A 20,327-nucleotide genomic window follows, 5' to 3' on the forward strand; every position below is an offset into this window, starting at 1 on the left:
ACGGTCCCTCCTGTAGGTGGTGAGCCTGCGGGAGGGTGGCCCCACGTCGCTCCTTCAGGCTGAGCCCGGCCGGACCCCGTGGGGGGAGGCCCGACCACCAGGCGCTCACATACGTGCCCCAACCCCTGGCCTGGCTCCAGGGTGGGGCCCCGGCTGCGCCATACCGGGCGACGTCACGGTCCTTGGATCTTTCTTCATCATAAGGGGTTTATGAACCGCTCTTAGTCTGACCCGTCGCCTAGGACCTGTTTGCCTTGGGAGACCCTACCAGGGGCATATAGCCCCACACAACATAGCTCCTAGGGTCCTTCGGGTACTCAAACCCCTCCACCACGGTAAGGTGGCAGTTCAAGGAGGGAAATCCTCGGCAATCCTCGAACCCGGTGGTGGACACTGGAAGTAAGAGATGCCATAAAGCTGAAGGAGGAGTCCTATCAGGCCTGGCTGGCTTGTGGGACTCCTGAGGCAGCTGACGGGTACCGACGGGCCAAGCGGACTGCAGCCCGAGTAGTTGTGGAGGCAAAAAATCTGGCCTGGGAGGAGTTCGGTGAGGCCATGGAAAAGGACTACCGGTCGGCCTCGAAGAGATTCTGGCAAACCGTCCGGCGCCTCAGGAGGGGGAAGCAGTGCCCTACCAACGCTGTTTACAGTGGAGGTGGGTCGGCTGTTGACCTCGACTGGGGATGTCATCGGACGGTGGAAGGAATACTTCGAGGATCTCGTCAATCCCACCGTCACGTCTTCCATTGAGGAAGCAGAGGCTGAGGGCTCGGAGGGGGACTCGTCCATCACCCAAGCTGAAGTCACCGAGGTAGTCAAGGAACTCCTTGGGTGGCAAGGCACCGGGGGTGGATGAGATCCGCCCTGAGTACCTCAAGTCTCTGGATGTTGTGGGGCTGTCTTGGCTGACACTCCTCTGCAGCATCGCATGGTGGTCGGGGACAGTGCCTCTGGGATGGCAGACCGGGGTGGTGGTCCCTCTTTTTAAGAAGGGGGACCAGAGGGTGCGTTCCAACTACAGGGGGATCACACTTCTCAGCCTCCCCGAGAAGGTCTATGCCAGGGTACTGGAGAGGAGAATACGGCCGATAGTAGAACCTCGGATTCAGGAGGAACAGTGCGGTTTTCGTTCCGGTCGTGGAACACAACCAGCTCTATACCCTCTCCAGGGTGCTGGAGGGTTCGTGGGAGTTTGCCCAACCAGTCCACATGTGCTTTGTGGACTTGGAGAAGGCATTCGACTGTGTCCCTTGCGGCATCCTGTGGAGGGTGCTCCGGGAGTATGGGCTCAGGGGCCCTTTGCTAAGGGCTGTCCGGTCCCTGTACGACCGGAGCAGGAGCTTGGTTTGCATTGCCGGCAGTAAGTCAGACTTGTTCCCGGTGGATGTTGGACTCCGGCAGGGCTGCCCTTTGTCACCAGTTCTGTTCATAATTTTTATGGACAGAATTTCTAGGCGCAGCCAGGGGCCGGAGGGTGTCCGGTTTGGGGACCACACAGTTTCATCTCTGCTCTTTGCGGATGATGTTGTCGTGTTGTCCTCATCAGACCAGTACCTTCAGCATGCACTGGGACGGTTTGCAGCCGAGTGTGAAGCGGCTGGGATGAGAATCAGCACCTCCAAATCTGAGGCCATGGTTCTCAGTCGGAAAAGGGTGGCTTGCCCACTTCAGGTTGGTGGAGAGTTCCTGTCTCAAGTGGAGGAGTTCAAGTATCTTGGGGTTTTGTTCACGAGTGAGGGAAGGATGGAACGGGAGATGGACAGACGGATCGGTGCAGCTTCTGCAGTAATGCGGTCGATGTGCCGGTCTGTCGTGGTGACGAAAGAGCTGAGCTGCAAGGTGAAGCATGAGCTATGGGTCATGACCGAAAGGACAAGATCCCGGACACAGGCGGCCAAAATGAGCTTTCTCCGCAGGGTGGCTGGGCGATCCCTTAGAGATAGGGTGAGAAGCTCGGCCACTCGGGAGGAGCTCAGAGTAGAGCTGCTGCTCCTCCACATTGAGAGGGGCCAGCTGAGGTGGCTCGGGCATCTGTTCCGGATGCCTCCTGGTCGCCTTCCCGGGAAGGTGTTCCGGGCATGTCCCACCGGGAGGAGGCCCCGGGGAAGACCTAGGACACGCTAGAGGGACTATGTCTCCCGGCTGGCCTGGGAACGCCTCGGTGTCCCCCTTGAAGAGCTGGAGGAAGTGTCCAGGGAGAGGGAGGCCTGGGCATCCCTGCTTAGACTGCTGCCCGTGCGACCCGGCCCCGGATAAGCGGAAGAAGATGGATGGATGGACGCAGTATTCATTGAAGGAGAGTATTTACAAGAATCACGCAAGGTGATTTACTTAGCCGACTCCGTGTTACAAATATGGTAGAACTATCAATTCTAACACTAAAGATTGCTTTATCAATAATCTTCCTTATCAGTTTGAGTGTAGCGTAGCTGGAAGAAAACAAAACTAGAGGTATTTCGCATTTCATGGAAAGAGAGCTCAATTGCTTACAGAGAGGCCTTAAAAACTGCTAGATCTGCTTATTTTTCAACCCTATTAGAAGAAAACAAACACAACCCTTGGTATTTATTTGAAACAGTGGCTAAACTAACGAAAAATAAAGCATCTACTTCTGAAGTTTCTAAAGAGCACAGCAGTAATGACTTTATGAACTTCTTTACTTACAAGATTGATAATATTAGAGGGAAAATTATAACTATGCAGCCGTCTACGACAGTATCGCATCAGACAGTGCATCAGGGTTGGGCCGATAGACGATGCCATTGCGATGGGTGACTGACGTCACGATGTTTAAGCGGCATGATGTCCATAGACACCAACCATTTTGTATTTTACAAACTATAAATGTATTGTTTTGCTATAAAATTATAAATAATAATTTTATTTAAATGATATGTATTTAAATGTCTGAAACCTAAAATAAACATTATGTGGTTAAAAACACTGAATAGTGATATATGACAAGCGCTGAACGCGCGGAAGCACAGTTTAGGTCTGGCAGTGATGTCACTGTGCATTCGCTCCTGTGGTCAGCTGATGCGGAGCGCGCCGACATCGACATTACTGATGACATGTAGAGGAAAATATCTAGTTGAAAATGAGAATGTTATGTTACGTTAAACTAAAGATTTTATTTTACAATGGAAATTAATCAATTAAAAACTTACTTAAACTGGACAATTATTTTCTTCTGAACAGCAGAAACAAACGTTGCATTATTTTCCTGTTCTCTCTGTAAAGCTGCTTTGAAACACTCTGTACTGTAAAAAGCGCTGTATAAATAGTGTCTCAATCTACATTATATTCACACTGCTGTTTTAGAAAGCCAAACAATAAGAATATAATAATAATAATTGTTTATTATTTCTATGACAGTAATAGCCTTTATATTGTAAAACAAATGCACTCTAAAATAAATGAAAATGAATGTTTCATAGGTATATAATTTTACTATGATACAGCAAGGAAATCCCTTTACTACTTCATTTGCAATAGATAAACTCTAAAGCTTTTATTTTGGTGGAAAACTAACCACATTTACAATCAAATCTCTTTACAAATCTAGTGAAATTCTGTAATCATCTGCCCATAAAATGTTTAAAATTATGCAGATGTGAAAATAAAGCACAACATTCCCAAGTGGAGCCTAAACGCACAGAGATGGAGTTCACTGCATTCACTCACTGAGAACGGAGCCATTCGGAGACGCGGAAACCCCGGATCTCCCGCTGATGGCCAGTGAAGCGCTTCGCTCTGAGACACGCAGCGCACACACACTCGTCTACACTTCTGCAATCTCACGCAGTGTGATGAGGGCACACAAGCCTGTCCGCGCTTTCCATAGTAGTTCATTTAACAGATGTTTTGCCAAAGAAGTAGTACACAACAACACTAGAGACATTTGATGTACTTATGAGAAGTTTTAAATTATTTTGGGTTCATTATGAAAGTCTAGATAATCAATAGGAAGCTGGAGTCGCAGCGGGGACGCATGACTTTATTTCTTCTACAGAACATGATAACAGAGCGTTGGGAAGCCGTCGACACCCTGAGACATCTCCCAAAATACCATCTGTTTTAAAGATGAAGAAAAGTCACAAAGATCTGAACACATGAGGGTGAGTACATGATGACAGACGTTCACTGGGGACAATATTCTACAGTATGACTGATCTCCTGCATGGACAGCATTACATGAGAACTGAACTGAGCGGGACGATGACATCACGGTTTACTCCAGAGCGGCTGTAAAGATAATGATTCTTACAGAAATGAACCATCACTGAACTGGACGATGACGCTATTTTCTTCTAGATCTGCTTGTACAGCGGAAACAAACGTTGTTGCATTATCTTCCCGTTATCACTGTAAAGCGCTGACTTGACAGAATGGTCATTTTGCTTGAATCATCACACCGCTGTCGCTCGAGGCGGTCAAAGCCTCCAGGTCTCGAGGTGGAGGAACAAGATCATTAAAAACAAATCACCCAGTGATGTGGAGGAAGTGCAGGCCAGTTCTGTCTGGCTTCATGTTCACCTGATGAAGCGTCTGCTTGTCCATCGTGTCCCGTGAGCTCAGACATACACTGACTTCTGCTGTTATAACACTTATAATATAGAGTCTTCTCTACAACTGCTTTAAGACTGTCACCAACTTCACGCCATCACAGCGCCTGTATAGGGCATCAGGATCTGTTCTCGGAGAGCTTTAGATAAGGAGCAGCACAGCCCACACACACCTCTGGAGTTCACAGATCTGTGTGTGTAGAGCTGCGACATCAGACCCGGTCCAACTAAACCTGAAGCACTGCAAGTATTAACGTTGCTTGTGTGTAAATGTGCTGTATAGATCCTCAGGTCTGAGGTTTAGAAGGACGGTTTGGTGTTGCCTTTTATTTTCAATGTGGTGCTGTAAAGTTTTTTGTATTTTGTAAAATCTGTATTTGGTTACTGGAGCCTGCAAATGATGGCATTAAACATGTTTAAAATACCAGCTGTATGTTGTTTACACACTAATTTGAAGATTCAATGATAAAAATATGTTTGATTGATGATATTTAATACCAGATCCCGGCTATCCCCTTTAATTACTGTTATTAACACAGACTTTAGATGTACAAAGACCACTCAGGGGCTGCCGAGGGTGCACTCACATCACTCATGAATAACGCACACCGGGGCTGATGGGTAGTCATCACATCACTGCACGTCACTAAATAAAAGAGAAGGCCGTTCATTTTCAAAGTGGAACTTCGACATTGTGTCTTGGATTGCCGCTATAGGGAACACCATCAGCGAGAGCTTTGTTCTGGCTTTCTTCTCTCCTGAGGGATTAGGATCTAATGTTTCCTCAGCTCTCGACGCGGGCCAGGCGGGATCGATCTCGGAGACTGTAGCGGGGCTGTGGGATAGGGTTAGTTTTCTCTTTCGCGTGTAGCAAGCGTGGCTGCCGGAAGAGTTTGGGGTGTCCGCTGCTTATATAGTACGCTCGTTATGAGGACTGAATATTTAGGCTCCTCCCGTAACTATGTTTGGAACTTCACTTAAAGGAAAACAGGGATCGGAAACGGCTCTTTCTGTCGCTTGCCTCATAGTGTGCACATGCTGGCGTGCTTGAGAACCCTTTTGCCTCAAAGCTCTGCTGTTGGTGGGACGGGAGGGAGGATGGCTGTACAGGCCAGGACTTTCCTTGAGCTGTAAACGCCAGGCGCTCTGCTGAAAACACCAAGCTGTGGCGCTCGAGAGCGTTTGCCGGTCGGTCGGTGTGGTATTTGTCCACTGTGTTGTCCTCTCCTCCACTGTGATTGGACGGCTGGGTAAAAAGTAACAGTGATGAGAGCATGAGGACATTCTTCAACTCTTGGCGACCGGTAAAAAAACAGCCGACGCTCAGCGCCTTGTTATGCTCCTAGCTTTTAAAAACGCAGCGCTCCCATTGAAAACAATAGGAAAAATACGCTACCGCTAAATACGCTACCGCTAAATACGCTACCGCTAAATACGCTACTGCTTAGGGAGTGGCAGCACTAGGCAGTCAATAGGAGTTGTTCTGGGTGCCCTTAGGGTTGATGTGCTCTGACTCCGGTTAATAATCTGTACAGTGAGTTCATGCTAAGCTCATTATGTTTGTGCATATTCACAGATTAATGAGGCAGGCGTTCCCTTCGGCGTGGCGGTGCGGGTTCTGGTGCATCAACTCCATGACGCACGAATGTCTCCGGTTACGAGTGTAACCCTGGTTCTCTGAGAAGGGGAACGAGACTCGCCTCCTTCAGACAAAAGAGTTGATGACATGTTTTACAGGAGCTCTTCTATCTCTAGGCGCTCCGCCTGTGACGTCATGGACTGTAGTCAGCAATAAACTGGCGTGTTTGTCACACACCCCGGTCACGCTGATGGCATTCCCCACAGTGGCAATCCAAGACCAGTGTCTCGTTCCCCTTCTCCGAGAGCCTGGGTTATAGTCGAAACCGGAGACTTTTCTTCCAGTCATGAGTGATATGAGTGCCTCTGTATCTGAGTACATCTACAGTGTGTTTGGCTATAGCGCTCTGGGCCTGTGATTGTACATGCGCATTGGCTCATCTGGCCTGAAAAATAAGCTTTTTAATGCTATTTGAGCATAAGAAACCACATTTAGGGGACAGTTCATGTCAGATTTCATTGCTGATTGTGAAATGTGTTATTGGATTATGAGGTTCGGTGAGACAATATGGCCGCCAAGCGAACAGACTCTCCTTGGAAGGAAACTCCATACACTCGTTTCAGAGCTTATTTTGTGTGTGTGTGTTCATGCGTCAGGCTCCAGGTTCTTTGGGCTTGTGTTGGACAGGGATAATCTCCTGAAAGTTCAACAGTAACTCTTCTGATAAACGTCCCGAAGGCAAACGGCAGCGTTTCCAGTGGATGAGCACGAAGACAGAGCTGAAACACAACAGGTTCACGACACACTTCTGCACACACTCACCATGTGGACTCATGACAGACTCTGAGTGCCAGCTCTTTTAGACTTCCTGTTTCCCTGTAACACTTCCACATCTGCGGAACACAAGCAAGGTACACTTCAACTGGGCGTTACACAATCACATATAATGAAGGACATGATCAGGACACACAACATGATAAACAGTGGAGTTAGAGCTGTAGATAATCGTGTGTTGGTGAGAATCTCTCGTCCATCAGCGGCTCCCTTGAGGACGTGTGCGTGATGCGTACGACACAGATCACATGATCAACACAAGGCGTGCTCTGGGGAACACTCATTCTGATCGCAGCCTTCAGAATGGAGCGCCGGGATAAAGCCATGCACACACACATCACAAACAAAAGTCCCGTGAACATTCGACAGGAGCGTGTCATTTAAATAATAAAACATGAATGAATGCAGCAGTTCCTCGAGGAGCTCAGAGGAGCATCATGGGACTTGTTCTACAAGCCTCGTTTTGATAAATATGGAAGTAGATCAGCCCGAACACACCCGGAAGCAGGCGAACAAGACATGGGTTAATGATCTCACACAGATGAGGTTCAGTTCAAACCCTGCGATGTGTTTTCAGCAGAACAATCACATCATGATCAGCATAAGGACACGGGACAGGAAGGCATGCAGGATCCGGACTCATGCGGAGCGTCACACACAGCCGTACTCGTACCACAGCGACTCCTCCGCCGGCACACACACATCGGGCTCGCCGTCAGCGGGGGGGGCTTTAGGGGGGGGGCCGCTAATGTTGCTAACGAGGGCCGTGTTGAGCGACAGGATGGCCTGGTTTCTAGCGCCGCCCGTCACCGCCGGCTCGCCAAACACTGAGTCCAGAAACATGGAGTCTACGGTGAAGGATGGACCTAGAAAGGCCTGCAGGCTCAGCTCGGGCTCCGCTACGCTGCAGGGCATGCTAGCAGACGTGGGCAGGGCGCGGGGGCCGTACTCACTGGAGCTCTGGGTCCGGGCGGGACATGGGTCCACCAGAACGGGCTGCCGGCTGTCCTTGGAGAGCAGGTCGTGGATGCTGGTCCTGCGCACGGTCCCCTCCGCGGTGGAGATGACGCTGCTGGCGCGGGGCAGACCCGAGGAGCTGGAGTCCAGGCGCTCCGACACCGACACCGCTCTGCTCTGGGACGCCAGGCCGGCTCGGGGCGGCGCCGAACCCTTGGCCCGTGTGCTCTCCGCCTTACGCAGGCTCGGGCGGCCCGGTGGACCGGAGTCCGGCGCCGCTGCCCTGCCACTGGCTGAACGCAGGATCCCTCGGCCCTTCACACGCTCTCGGGCTCCCGACACACGCCCCGGCTGAGCCGAGACAGACTCCTGGGGAAGAGGAACATACATTTATTTATTTTTATTCAGCAAGGATGCATTTAATTGATAAAAAGTGACAGTTATGGTTATAATTATTCTTGGTGTGAACTATATTAGCGTCCAAATGCTTGAGCTTGTTAAAACAGGATGGATTCTGATTGGCTGTCAATGCTTCTATCGTTCCTCTGTCTTGATATGTAGTTGTGCTGTGGACTCTTTTCTTTTACATTTAAAACCATATATTTGTTGTTATTGTTGTCGTTACAATTATTGTCCTTGGTATGAAAGAGCCTAAAGACATTACAATGTTACAAAAGATTCTGTTTCAAATAAATGCGCTCTTTCTGTGCATCAAAAAATCCTGAGAAATGAAATGTAGCAGCACAACTGTTCTCAACACTGATAATAATCATAAATGTTTCTTGATCATCATATTAGAGTGATTTCTGAAGGATCATGTGACACTGAAGACTGGAGTAATGATGCTGAACATTCAGCTTTGATCACAGGAATAAATTACACTTTACTGTATATTCACATAGAGAACAGATGATTTACACTGGAGTAATATTTCACTGTTTTACTGTATTTCTGATCAAATAAACGCAGCTTTGGTGAGCAGAGGAGATCACCAGACCCTTCTCAGCCGTAACTGATCTGGGGAAGCTTCATTCACAGCCCATTTCCAAAGGGGCGTCACCAACAAACTAAAACCAATCAGAGCGATCGTCATCGTGTAAAGCCCGCCTCAACGTTTGTGATTGGTGCCAAGATTTGGACAGATTGGAAATGGGCTTGAGTGGGCTTTTGCACAGCAAACCTAAATTTGCCGGAAGTCCGTCTGGGTTTTCCCAGGCTACAGAAGAGACTCTTTCAGAAACATTAAAAATATCTTATCAACTCCAAACCTTTGACCGGTGGTGTGTGTGTGTGTGTGTGTGTGTGTGTGAGAGCATCTGTGTATAGTGTGTGTGTGTGTGAGAGTGAGTGTGTGTTTCCTGCAGTCTGATTTCAGATTTCTTGGGTCGTTTACACTGATGTGGACTATGATTCAGAAGGTCACAGATGGGTTTTTTCAAGCTGCTCTATTATTGTGGCATCACTGATTTCAGTTAAAGGTCCCATTTTGCACACCTTTCTGAAGCTTTATTTTAGGTTTTGATGTCCTCAAGAATATATGTTTGCGGTACAAGTACCAAAAACCATCCCGACATATTTTTACAGCTCCTTTTCTCAGGAGCTCTGCCAAGAACAGGTCGATTTTGGCCTTTCTAATTAATATTCATGATATTCATATTCTCTTGTGATTGGCCTGTTGTTTCCTGAGTGACGCACGGCCAGGCCGACCCCAGGTGACGAGGGTCATGTGTGCTGTAGCCTGCTGTGGCTCGGCTCACGAGTAAGGGCAATAAAACACCTGTAATGAGGGATTGCTGAGGGAAACCGGCCTTATATGTGTGAGCCGGACTCAGACCCGGAATCGGCGATGACGGGAGACAAACAACCACCTCCTGACTTTCGCTGTTATTGTAAGAGTATTATAATTACCATTACATCAATGATTACATCAGATTTAACGTTAACGCTAATTCAAACTGTCTGTAAACAAACTCAGACTTTTTCTACAATATTCACTCATGACAGTAAAATAGGGCATTCTGAGTGAATCTACTGCAGTATTTCCTCTCTCAATCAGTAGAACATGTGGTTTACACCCAGTCATTCTTAAAAAAAAAATACCGTCATATACAGTGAAACCGGTATAATTTAGAAAAATACAGTGATATGGATTTTTGGTCATACCGCCCCCAGCACTAGTGTGTGTGTGTGTGTGTGTGTGTGTGTGTGATGCGTCACCTCTGCCGGCTCTGTGCTCTCGGTCAGGAACTGCTGCAGGGAAACCCTCTCAGGTTTAACCCTGTGTGAGCCGTCCTGAGCGCTGAGCTGCGATGATGTCATCCTCACGGGACTGTCCAAACACACACTGACGTCTCCACTGCTCTCGCTGTGAGCTGCGCTCGCACTGCCGTTCATCACGCCTGTCACACACACACACACACACAGAGCGTCACACGCCGATAACCTTACTAACACACGCACTACAAGCTACTAACAAGAAAACGCTAGCTGCTTTAAGAGACGTCATTTTATAGTTATTACAATAAAATTAAATGCATAATAACTAAGCAAGTCAAATAAACATAGTTAGTAATATTATATACAGTTTAATATCATAAATCACAGCCATGTTACAGACACACAATGAAAAAAACAAGACAACACATCAAAACCATAGTGATAAACGAGGATTTAACTCAACATTTATTTCATTAAATAGACACCGGACATGAAGAATATGACTGAACGATTGGCTGACTGAGATCCAGAGCATTAGAGTCTGGGAACAGATCCTCACGACTTCGGTACCAAATAGGTACTGAAATTTTTAAATTGTGAAGCATTGTAGCCAATCACAGACATATCTGATGAGCACATGAGCACAGTGGCCAATCAGAGGCCTTTAGCATTCCGCTCAACAGAGCGCTCAAAGAGTCACACTTTTGACAACTCTAGTGACTAGATTGCACATTGTCACTGCACAATGTTTTTGTTGTCATCATTTTAGATTTTTCCAGAGCTGCTTTATAGATACAATGAACTAGTTTAATAATTGATGATCTTTACAGCAGAACTGAATCCACACTGAACTGACTTCAGATCACCAACAGCCTGTGAAGCTGCTCTGAAACAATCGTATAAAGCGCTGTAGAAATAAAGCTGACTTGACCTGAGCCCTAATAATTAAAGCCAGGATCATAATGAAATCTAGATGTCGTCTCTGTAAAGATGCATGAAGCTCTGTCGGTGTTAGACACACTCACCCTGAGCTCGCAGCACACTCGACTCCTCCGAGGACACCTGCGTGATGTCATCACTGGACATGGCGTTACCTGCGGACAACAGAGCGACTCAATCATCAGGGTTAATAAACCACCTGACCTGCACTAACACAGCTCATACCACACGGGCGGTAGAGGAAGAGCTATGGTAAAATTACTGGAAAAACAATGATTTAAGTTCCATATAATGATAAACATCACATTTTAACCATTATTTTTAAGAAAAGACTAAATGATTATATTTAAATTCATTATATATATATATATATATATACAATCTCATGGTTTAGACTTCTAAATGCACATTAGCTTCATTTCGATTCACCGACTGAATGAAAATGTAATTCCACTTTCCGACAGTAGATGGCGCTTGGATAGTAGACGGAACAACAGAAATATAGCGGTTTCACCCCAGTGACGCTTGTATGCAACACAGCTGTGCTTTTTAGAGGTGTGTTTGCAGGTATGATATAAACACCATAAAGTAAACACTGTCATTATTCCTCAACAGTAGATCAATGGCAATCGTTTGGCATAAATGCACTGTATTGATTGATTGGGAGTCTGTAGAACGAGCAACAGCGCTGCGTTTTGACTTTGAAATGTGCAGCGCTCATAAACATTTAATTAACTCTTTCCCCGCCAGTGACGGAAGTTTCCTGCTTTCCGTGTTTCCCTTGTTATACAGTAGGGGGCGCTGTTACACATCTGAATGAACTGTTGAACCAGGGAGAACTCTACCTGTGTCTGTGCGGTGAAGGAGAACTCTACCTGTGTCTGTGCGGTGAAGGAGAACTCTACCTGTGTCTGTGAGGTGAAGGAGAACTCTACCTGTGTCTGTGAGGTGAAGGAGAACTCTACCTGTGTCTGTGAGGTGAAGGAGAACTCTACCTGTGTCTGTGAGGTGAAGGTGAACTCTACCTGTGTTTGTGAGGTGAAGGTGAACTCTACCTGTGTCTGTGAGGTGAAGGAGAACTCTACCTGTGTCTGTGCGGTGAAGGAGAACTCTACCTGTGTCTGTGCGGTGAAGGAGAACTCTACCTGTGTCTGTGCGGTGAAGGAGAACTCTACCTGTGTCTGTGAGGTGAAGGAGAACTCTACCTGTGTCTGTGAGGTGAAGGAGAACTCTACCTGTGTCTGTGCGGTGAAGGAGAACTCTACCTGTGTCTGTGAGGTGAAGGAGAACTCTACCTGTGTCTGTGAGGTGAAGGAGAACTCTACCTGTGTCTGTGAGGTGAAGGAGAACTCTACCTGTGTCTGTGCGGTGAAGGAGAACTCTACCTGTGTCTGTGCGGTGAAGGAGAACTCTACCTGTGTCTGTGAGGTGAAGGAGAACTCTACCTGTGTCTGTGAGGTGAAGGAGAACTCTACCTGTGTCTGTGAGGTGAAGGAGAACTCTACCTGTGTCTGTGAGGTGAAGGAGAACTCTACCTGTGTCTGTGCGGTGAAGGAGAACTCTACCTGTGTCTGTGAGGTGAAGGAGAACTCTACCTGTGTCTGTGAGGTGAAGGAGAACTCTACCTGTGTCTGTGAGGTGAAGGAGAACTCTACCTGTCTGTGCGGTGAAGGAGAACTCTACCTGTGTCTGTGCGGTGAAGGAGAACTCTACCTGTGTCTGTGCGGTGAAGGAGAACTCTACCTGTGTCTGTGAGGTGAAGGAGAACTCTACCTGTGTCTGTGAGGTGAAGGAGAACTCTACCTGTGTCTGTGAGGTGAAGGAGAACTCTACCTGTGTCTGTGCGGTGAAGGAGAACTCTACCTGTGTCTGTGCGGTGAAGGAGAACTCTACCTGTGTCTGTGAGGTGAAGGAGAACTCTACCTGTGTCTGTGCGGTGAAGGAGAACTCTACCTGTGTCTGTGAGGTGAAGGAGAACTCTACCTGTGTCTGTGCGGTGAAGGAGAACTCTACCTGTGTCTGTGCGGTGAAGGAGAACTCTACCTGTGTCTGTGCGGTGAAGGAGAACTCTACCTGTGTCTGTGAGGTGAAGGAGAACTCTACCTGTGTCTGTGCGGTGAAGGAGAACTCTACCTGTGTCTGTGCGGTGAAGGAGAACTCTACCTGTGTCTGTGAGGTGAAGGAGAACTCTACCTGTGTCTGTGCGGTGAAGGAGAACTCTACCTGTGTCTGTGCGGTGAAGGAGAACTCTACCTGTGTCTGTGAGGTGAAGGAGAACTCTACCTGTGTCTGTGCGGTGAAGGAGAACTCTACCTGTGTCTGTGCGGTGAAGGAGAACTCTACCTGTGTCTGTGAGGTGAAGGAGAACTCTACCTGTGTCTGTGCGGTGAAGGAGAACTCTACCTGTGTCTGTGCGGTGAAGGAGAACTCTACCTGTGTCTGTGAGGTGAAGGAGAACTCTACCTGTGTCTGTGCGGTGAAGGAGAACTCTACCTGTGTCTGTGCGGTGAAGGAGAACTCTACCTGTGTCTGTGAGGTGAAGGAGAACTCTACCTGTGTCTGTGCGGTGAAGGAGAACTCTACCTGTGTCTGTGCGGTGAAGGAGAACTCTACCTGTGTCTGTGCGGTGAAGGAGAACTCTACCTGTGTCTGTGCGGTGAAGGAGAACTCTACCTGTGTCTGTGCGGTGAAGGAGAACTCTACCTGTGTCTGTGAGGTGAAGGAGAACTCTACCTGTGTCTGTGCGGTGAAGGAGAACTCTACCTGTGTCTGTGCGGTGAAGGAGAACTCTACCTGTGTCTGTGCGGTGAAGGAGAACTCTACCTGTGTCTGTGCGGTGAAGGAGAACTCTACCTGTGTCTGTGCGGTGAAGGAGAACTCTACCTGTGTCTGTGAGGTGAAGGAGAACTCTACCTGTGTCTGTGCGGTGAAGGAGAACTCTACCTGTGTCTGTGCGGTGAAGGAGAACTCTACCTGTGTCTGTGCGGTGAAGGAGAACTCTACCTGTGTCTGTGAGGTGAAGGAGAGGTGAAGGAGAACTCTACCTGTGTCTGTGAGGTGAAGGAGAACTCTACCTGTGTCTGTGAGGTGAAGGAGAACTCTACCTGTGTCTGTGCGGTGAAGGAGAACTCTACCTGTGTCTGTGCGGTGAAGGAGAACTCTACCTGTGTCTGTGCGGTGAAGGAGAACTCTACCTGTGTCTGTGCGGTGAAGGAGAACTCTACCTGTGTCTGTGCGGTGAAGGAGAACTCTACCTGTGTCTGTGCGGTGAAGGAGAACTCTACCTGTGTCTGTGAGGTGAAGGAGAACTCTACCTGTGTCTGTGAGGTGAAGGAGAACTCTACCTGTGTCTGTGAGGTGAAGGAGAACTCTACCTGTGTCTGTGAGGTGAAGGTGAACTCTACCTGTGTCTGTGCGGTGAAGGAGAACTCTACCTGTGTCTGTGCGGTGAAGGAGAACTCTACCTGTGTCTGTGCGGTGAAGGAGAACTCTACCTGTGTCTGTGAGGTGAAGGAGAACTCTACCTGTGTCTGTGCGGTGAAGGTGAACTCTACCTGTGTCTGTGAGGTGAAGGAGAACTCTACCTGTGTCTGTGCGGTGAAGGAGAACTCTACCTGTGTCTGTGAGGTGAAGGAGAACTCTACCTGTGTCTGTGCGGTGAAGGTGAACTCTACCTGTGTCTGTGAGGTGAAGGAGAACTCTACCTGTGTCTGTGAGGTGAAGGAGAACTCTACCTGTGTCTGTGTGGTGAAGGAGAACTCTACCTGTGTCTGTGAGGTGAAGGAGAACTCTACCTGTGTCTGTGAGGTGAAGGAGAACTCTACCTGTGTCTGTGCGGTGAAGGAGAACTCTACCTGTGTCTGTGAGGTGAAGGAGAACTCTACCTGTGTCTGTGAGGTGAAGGTGAACTCTACCTGTGTCTGTGAGGTGAAGGTGAACTCTACCTGTGTCTGTGAGGTGAAGGAGAACTCTACCTGTGTCTGTGAGGTGAAGGAGAACTCTACCTGTGTCTGTGAGGTGAAGGAGAACTCTACCTGTGTCTGTGCGGTGAAGGAGAACTCTACCTGTGTCTGTGCGGTGAAGGAGAACTCTACCTGTGTCTGTGCGGTGAAGGAGAACTCTACCTGTGTCTGTGCGGTGAAGGTGAACTCTACCTGTGTCTGTGAGGTGAAGGAGAACTCTACCTGTGTCTGTGAGGTGAAGGAGAACTCTACCTGTGTCTGTGAGGTGAAGGAGAACTCTACCTGTGTCTGTGCGGTGAAGGAGAACTCTACCTGTGTCTGTGAGGTGAAGGAGAACTCTACCTGTGTCTGTGAGGTGAAGGAGAACTCTACCTGTGTCTGTGCGGTGAAGGAGAACTCTACCTGTGTCTGTGAGGTGAAGGAGAACTCTACCTGTGTCTGTGCGGTGAAGGAGAACTCTACCTGTGTCTGTGCGGTGAAGGAGAACTCTACCTGTGTCTGTGAGGTGAAGGAGAACTCTACCTGTGTCTGTGCGGTGAAGGAGAACTCTACCTGTGTCTGTGCGGTGAAGGAGAACTCTACCTGTGTCTGTGAGGTGAAGGAGAACTCTACCTGTGTCTGTGCGGTGAAGGAGAACTCTACCTGTGTCTGTGCGGTGAAGGAGAACTCTACCTGTGTCTGTGCGGTGAAGGAGAACTCTACCTGTGTCTGTGCGGTGAAGGAGAACTCTACCTGTGTCTGTGCGGTGAAGGAGAACTCTACCTGTGTCTGTGCGGTGAAGGAGAACTCTACCTGTGTCTGTGCGGTGAAGGAGAACTCTACCTGTGTCTGTGCGGTGAAGGAGAACTCTTCCTGTGTCTGTGCGGTGAAGGTGAACTCTACCTGTGTCTGTGAGGTGAAGGAGAACTCTACCTGTGTCTGTGCGGTGAAGGAGAACTCTACCTGTGTCTGTGAGGTGAAGGAGAACTCTACCTGTGTCTGTGCGGTGAAGGTGAACTCTACCTGTGTCTGTGAGGTGAAGGAGAACTCTACCTGTGTCTGTGAGGTGAAGGAGAACTCTACCTGTGTCTGTGTGGTGAAGGAGAACTCTACCGGTGAAGGAGAACTCTACCTGTGTCTGTGCGGTGAAGGAGAACTCTACCTGTGTCTGTGAGGTGAAGGAGAACTCTACCTGTGTCTGTGAGGTGAAGGAGAACTCTACCTGTGTCTGTGAGGTGAAGGAGAACTCTACCTGTGTCTGTGAGGTGAAGGTGAACTCTACCTGTGTCTGTGCGGTGAAGGAGAACTCTACCTGTGTCTGTGCGGTGAAGGAGAACTCTACCTGTGTCTGTGCGGTGAAGGAGAACTCTACCTGTGTCTGTGAGGTGAAGGAGAACTCTACCTGTGTCTGTGCGGTGAAGGTGAACTCTACCTGTGTCTGTGAGGTGAAGGAGAACTCTACCTGTGTCTGTGCGGTGAAGGAGAACTCTACCTGTGTCTGTGAGGTGAAGGAGAACTCTACCTGTGTCTGTGCGGTGAAGGTGAACTCTACCTGTGTCTGTGTGGTGAAGGAGAACTCTACCTGTGTCTGTGAGGTGAAGGAGAACTCTACCTGTGTCTGTGTGGTGAAGGAGAACTCTACCTGTGTCTGTGAGGTGAAGGAGAACTCTACCTGTGTCTGTGAGGTGAAGGAGAACTCTACCTGTGTCTGTGCGGTGAAGGAGAACTCTACCTGTGTCTGTGAGGTGAAGGAGAACTCTACCTGTGTCTGTGAGGTGAAGGAGAACTCTACCTGTGTCTGTGAGGTGAAGGTGAACTCTACCTGTGTCTGTGAGGTGAAGGAGAACTCTACCTGTGTCTGTGAGGTGAAGGAGAACTCTACCTGTGTCTGTGAGGTGAAGGAGAACTCTACCTGTGTCTGTGCGGTGAAGGAGAACTCTACCTGTGTCTGTGAGGTGAAGGAGAACTCTACCTGTGTCTGTGCGGTGAAGGAGAACTCTACCTGTGTCTGTGCGGTGAAGGAGAACTCTACCTGTGTCTGTGCGGTGAAGGTGAACTCTACCTGTGTCTGTGAGGTGAAGGAGAACTCTACCTGTGTCTGTGAGGTGAAGGAGAACTCTACCTGTGTCTGTGCGGTGAAGGAGAACTCTACCTGTGTCTGTGAGGTGAAGGAGAACTCTACCTGTGTCTGTGCGGTGAAGGAGAACTCTACCTGTGTCTGTGCGGTGAAGGAGAACTCTACCTGTGTCTGTGAGGTGAAGGAGAACTCTACCTGTGTCTGTGCGGTGAAGGAGAACTCTACCTGTGTCTGTGCGGTGAAGGAGAACTCTACCTGTGTCTGTGCGGTGAAGGAGAACTCTACCTGTGTCTGTGCGGTGAAGGAGAACTCTACCTGTGTCTGTGCGGTGAAGGAGAACTCTACCTGTGTCTGTGCGGTGAAGGAGAACTCTACCTGTGTCTGTGCGGTGAAGGTGAACTCTACCTGTGTCTGTGAGGTGAAGGAGAACTCTACCTGTGTCTGTGCGGTGAAGGAGAACTCTACCTGTGTCTGTGAGGTGAAGGAGAACTCTACCTGTGTCTGTGAGGTGAAGGAGAACTCTACCTGTGTCTGTGCGGTGAAGGAGAACTCTACCTGTGTCTGTGAGGTGAAGGAGAACTCTACCTGTGTCTGTGAGGTGAAGGAGAACTCTACCTGTGTCTGTGAGGTGAAGGTGAACTCTACCTGTGTCTGTGAGGTGAAGGAGAACTCTACCTGTGTCTGTGAGGTGAAGGAGAACTCTACCTGTGTCTGTGAGGTGAAGGAGAACTCTACCTGTGTCTGTGCGGTGAAGGAGAACTCTACCTGTGTCTGTGAGGTGAAGGAGAACTCTACCTGTGTCTGTGCGGTGAAGGAGAACTCTACCTGTGTCTGTGCGGTGAAGGAGAACTCTACCTGTGTCTGTGCGGTGAAGGTGAACTCTACCTGTGTCTGTGAGGTGAAGGAGAACTCTACCTGTGTCTGTGAGGTGAAGGAGAACTCTACCTGTGTCTGTGCGGTGAAGGAGAACTCTACCTGTGTCTGTGAGGTGAAGGAGAACTCTACCTGTGTCTGTGCGGTGAAGGAGAACTCTACCTGTGTCTGTGCGGTGAAGGAGAACTCTACCTGTGTCTGTGAGGTGAAGGAGAACTCTACCTGTGTCTGTGCGGTGAAGGAGAACTCTACCTGTGTCTGTGCGGTGAAGGAGAACTCTACCTGTGTCTGTGCGGTGAAGGAGAACTCTACCTGTGTCTGTGCGGTGAAGGAGAACTCTACCTGTGTCTGTGCGGTGAAGGAGAACTCTACCTGTGTCTGTGCGGTGAAGGAGAACTCTACCTGTGTCTGTGCGGTGAAGGTGAACTCTACCTGTGTCTGTGAGGTGAAGGAGAACTCTACCTGTGTCTGTGCGGTGAAGGAGAACTCTACCTGTGTCTGTGAGGTGAAGGAGAACTCTACCTGTGTCTGTGCGGTGAAGGTGAACTCTACCTGTGTCTGTGAGGTGAAGGAGAACTCTACCTGTGTCTGTGAGGTGAAGGAGAACTCTACCTGTGTCTGTGTGGTGAAGGAGAACTCTACCGATGAAGGAGAACTCTACCTGTGTCTGTGCGGTGAAGGAGAACTCTACCTGTGTCTGTGAGGTGAAGGAGAACTCTACCTGTGTCTGTGCGGTGAAGGAGAACTCTACCTGTGTCTGTGAGGTGAAGGAGAACTCTACCTGTGTCTGTGAGGTGAAGGAGAACTCTACCTGTGTCTGTGCGGTGAAGGAGAACTCTACCTGTGTCTGTGCGGTGAAGGAGAACTCTACCTGTGTCTGTGCGGTGAAGGAGAACTCTACCTGTGTCTGTGAGGTGAAGGAGAACTCTACCTGTGTCTGTGCGGTGAAGGAGAACTCTACCTGTGTCTGTGAGGTGAAGGAGAACTCTACCTGTGTCTGTGAGGTGAAGGAGAACTCTACCTGTGTCTGTGAGGTGAAGGAGAACTCTACCTGTGTCTGTGCGGTGAAGGAGAACTCTACCTGTGTCTGTGCGGTGAAGGAGAACTCTACCTGTGTCTGTGAGGTGAAGGAGAACTCTACCTGTGTCTGTGCGGTGAAGGAGAACTCTACCTGTGTCTGTGAGGTGAAGGAGAACTCTACCTGTGTCTGTGAGGTGAAGGTGAACTCTACCTGTGTCTGTGCGGTGAAGGAGAACTCTACCTGTGTCTGTGAGGTGAAGGAGAACTCTACCTGTGTCTGTGCGGTGAAGGAGAACTCTACCTGTGTCTGTGAGGTGAAGGAGAACTCTACCTGTGTCTGTGAGGTGAAGGAGAACTCTACCTGTGTCTGTGAGGTGAAGGAGAACTCTACCTGTGTCTGTGCGGTGAAGGAGAACTCTACCTGTGTCTGTGAGGTGAAGGAGAACTCTACCTGTGTCTGTGAGGTGAAGGAGAACTCTACCTGTGTCTGTGCGGTGAAGGAGAACTCTACCTGTGTCTGTGAGGTGAAGGAGAACTCTACCTGTGTCTGTGCGGTGAAGGAGAACTCTACCTGTGTCTGTGAGGTGAAGGAGAACTCTACCTGTGTCTGTGAGGTGAAGGAGAACTCTACCTGTGTCTGTGCGGTGAAGGAGAACTCTACCTGTGTCTGTGAGGTGAAGGTGAACTCTACCTGTGTCTGTGAGGTGAAGGTGAACTCTACCTGTGTCTGTGCGGTGAAGGAGAACCCTACCTGTGTCTGTGCGGTGAAGGAGAACTCTACCTGTGTCTGTGAGGTGAAGGAGAACTCTACCTGTGTCTGTGAGGTGAAGGAGAACTCTACCTGTGTCTGTGAGGTGAAGGTGAACTCTACCTGTGTCTGTGCGGTGAAGGAGAACTCTACCTGTGTCTGTGAGGTGAAGGAGAACTCTACCTGTGTCTGTGCGGTGAAGGAGAACTCTACCTGTGTCTGTGAGGTGAAGGAGAACTCTACCTGTGTCTGTGCGGTGAAGGTGAACTCTACCTGTGTCTGTGCGGTGAAGGAGAACTCTACCTGTGTCTGTGCGGTGAAGGTGAACTCTACCTGTGTCTGTGCGGTGAAGGAGAACTCTACCTGTGTCTGTGAGGTGAAGGAGAACTCTACCTGTGTCTGTGAGGTGAAGGTGAACTCTACCGGTGTCTGTGCGGTGAAGGAGAACTCTACCTGTGTCTGTGCGGTGAAGGAGAACTCTACCTGTGTCTGTGCGGTGAAGGAGAACTCTACCTGTGTCTGTGCGGTGAAGGTGAACTCTACCTGTGTCTGTGCGGTGAAGGAGAACTCTACCTGT

General features: G+C 49.1%; 1 protein-coding gene across 4 annotated transcripts in view; it reads right to left on the minus strand.

Moving 5' to 3' along the window:
• The window catches only part of ccdc88ab (coiled-coil domain containing 88Ab), a 100,643-nt gene that overhangs the window by 3,632 nt on the left and 76,684 nt on the right, over window positions 1–20,327 (minus strand). For 2 of the 4 annotated variants that reach the window (XM_081350634.1, XM_081350633.1), the window contains 4 exons: window positions 11,178–11,246; window positions 10,153–10,334; window positions 7,932–8,304; window positions 6,967–7,037 (listed from right to left, as the gene is read on the minus strand). In XM_081350634.1, coding sequence (XP_081206760.1) covers window positions 6,976–7,037; window positions 7,932–8,304; window positions 10,153–10,334; window positions 11,178–11,246 — 686 coding nt within the window. In that variant the 3' untranslated portion in view covers window positions 6,967–6,975. Of the gene's footprint in view, window positions 1–6,966; window positions 7,038–7,502; window positions 8,305–10,152; window positions 10,335–11,177; window positions 11,247–20,327 lie in introns of those variants that run through there. The other 2 variants (XM_081350635.1, XM_081350632.1) reach the window with 1 other exon arrangement.

The sequence above is a fragment of the Scardinius erythrophthalmus genome (genome assembly GCF_964197995.2).
Source record: "Scardinius erythrophthalmus genome assembly, chromosome: 21".
Taxonomy (NCBI): domain Eukaryota; kingdom Metazoa; phylum Chordata; class Actinopteri; order Cypriniformes; family Leuciscidae; genus Scardinius; species Scardinius erythrophthalmus.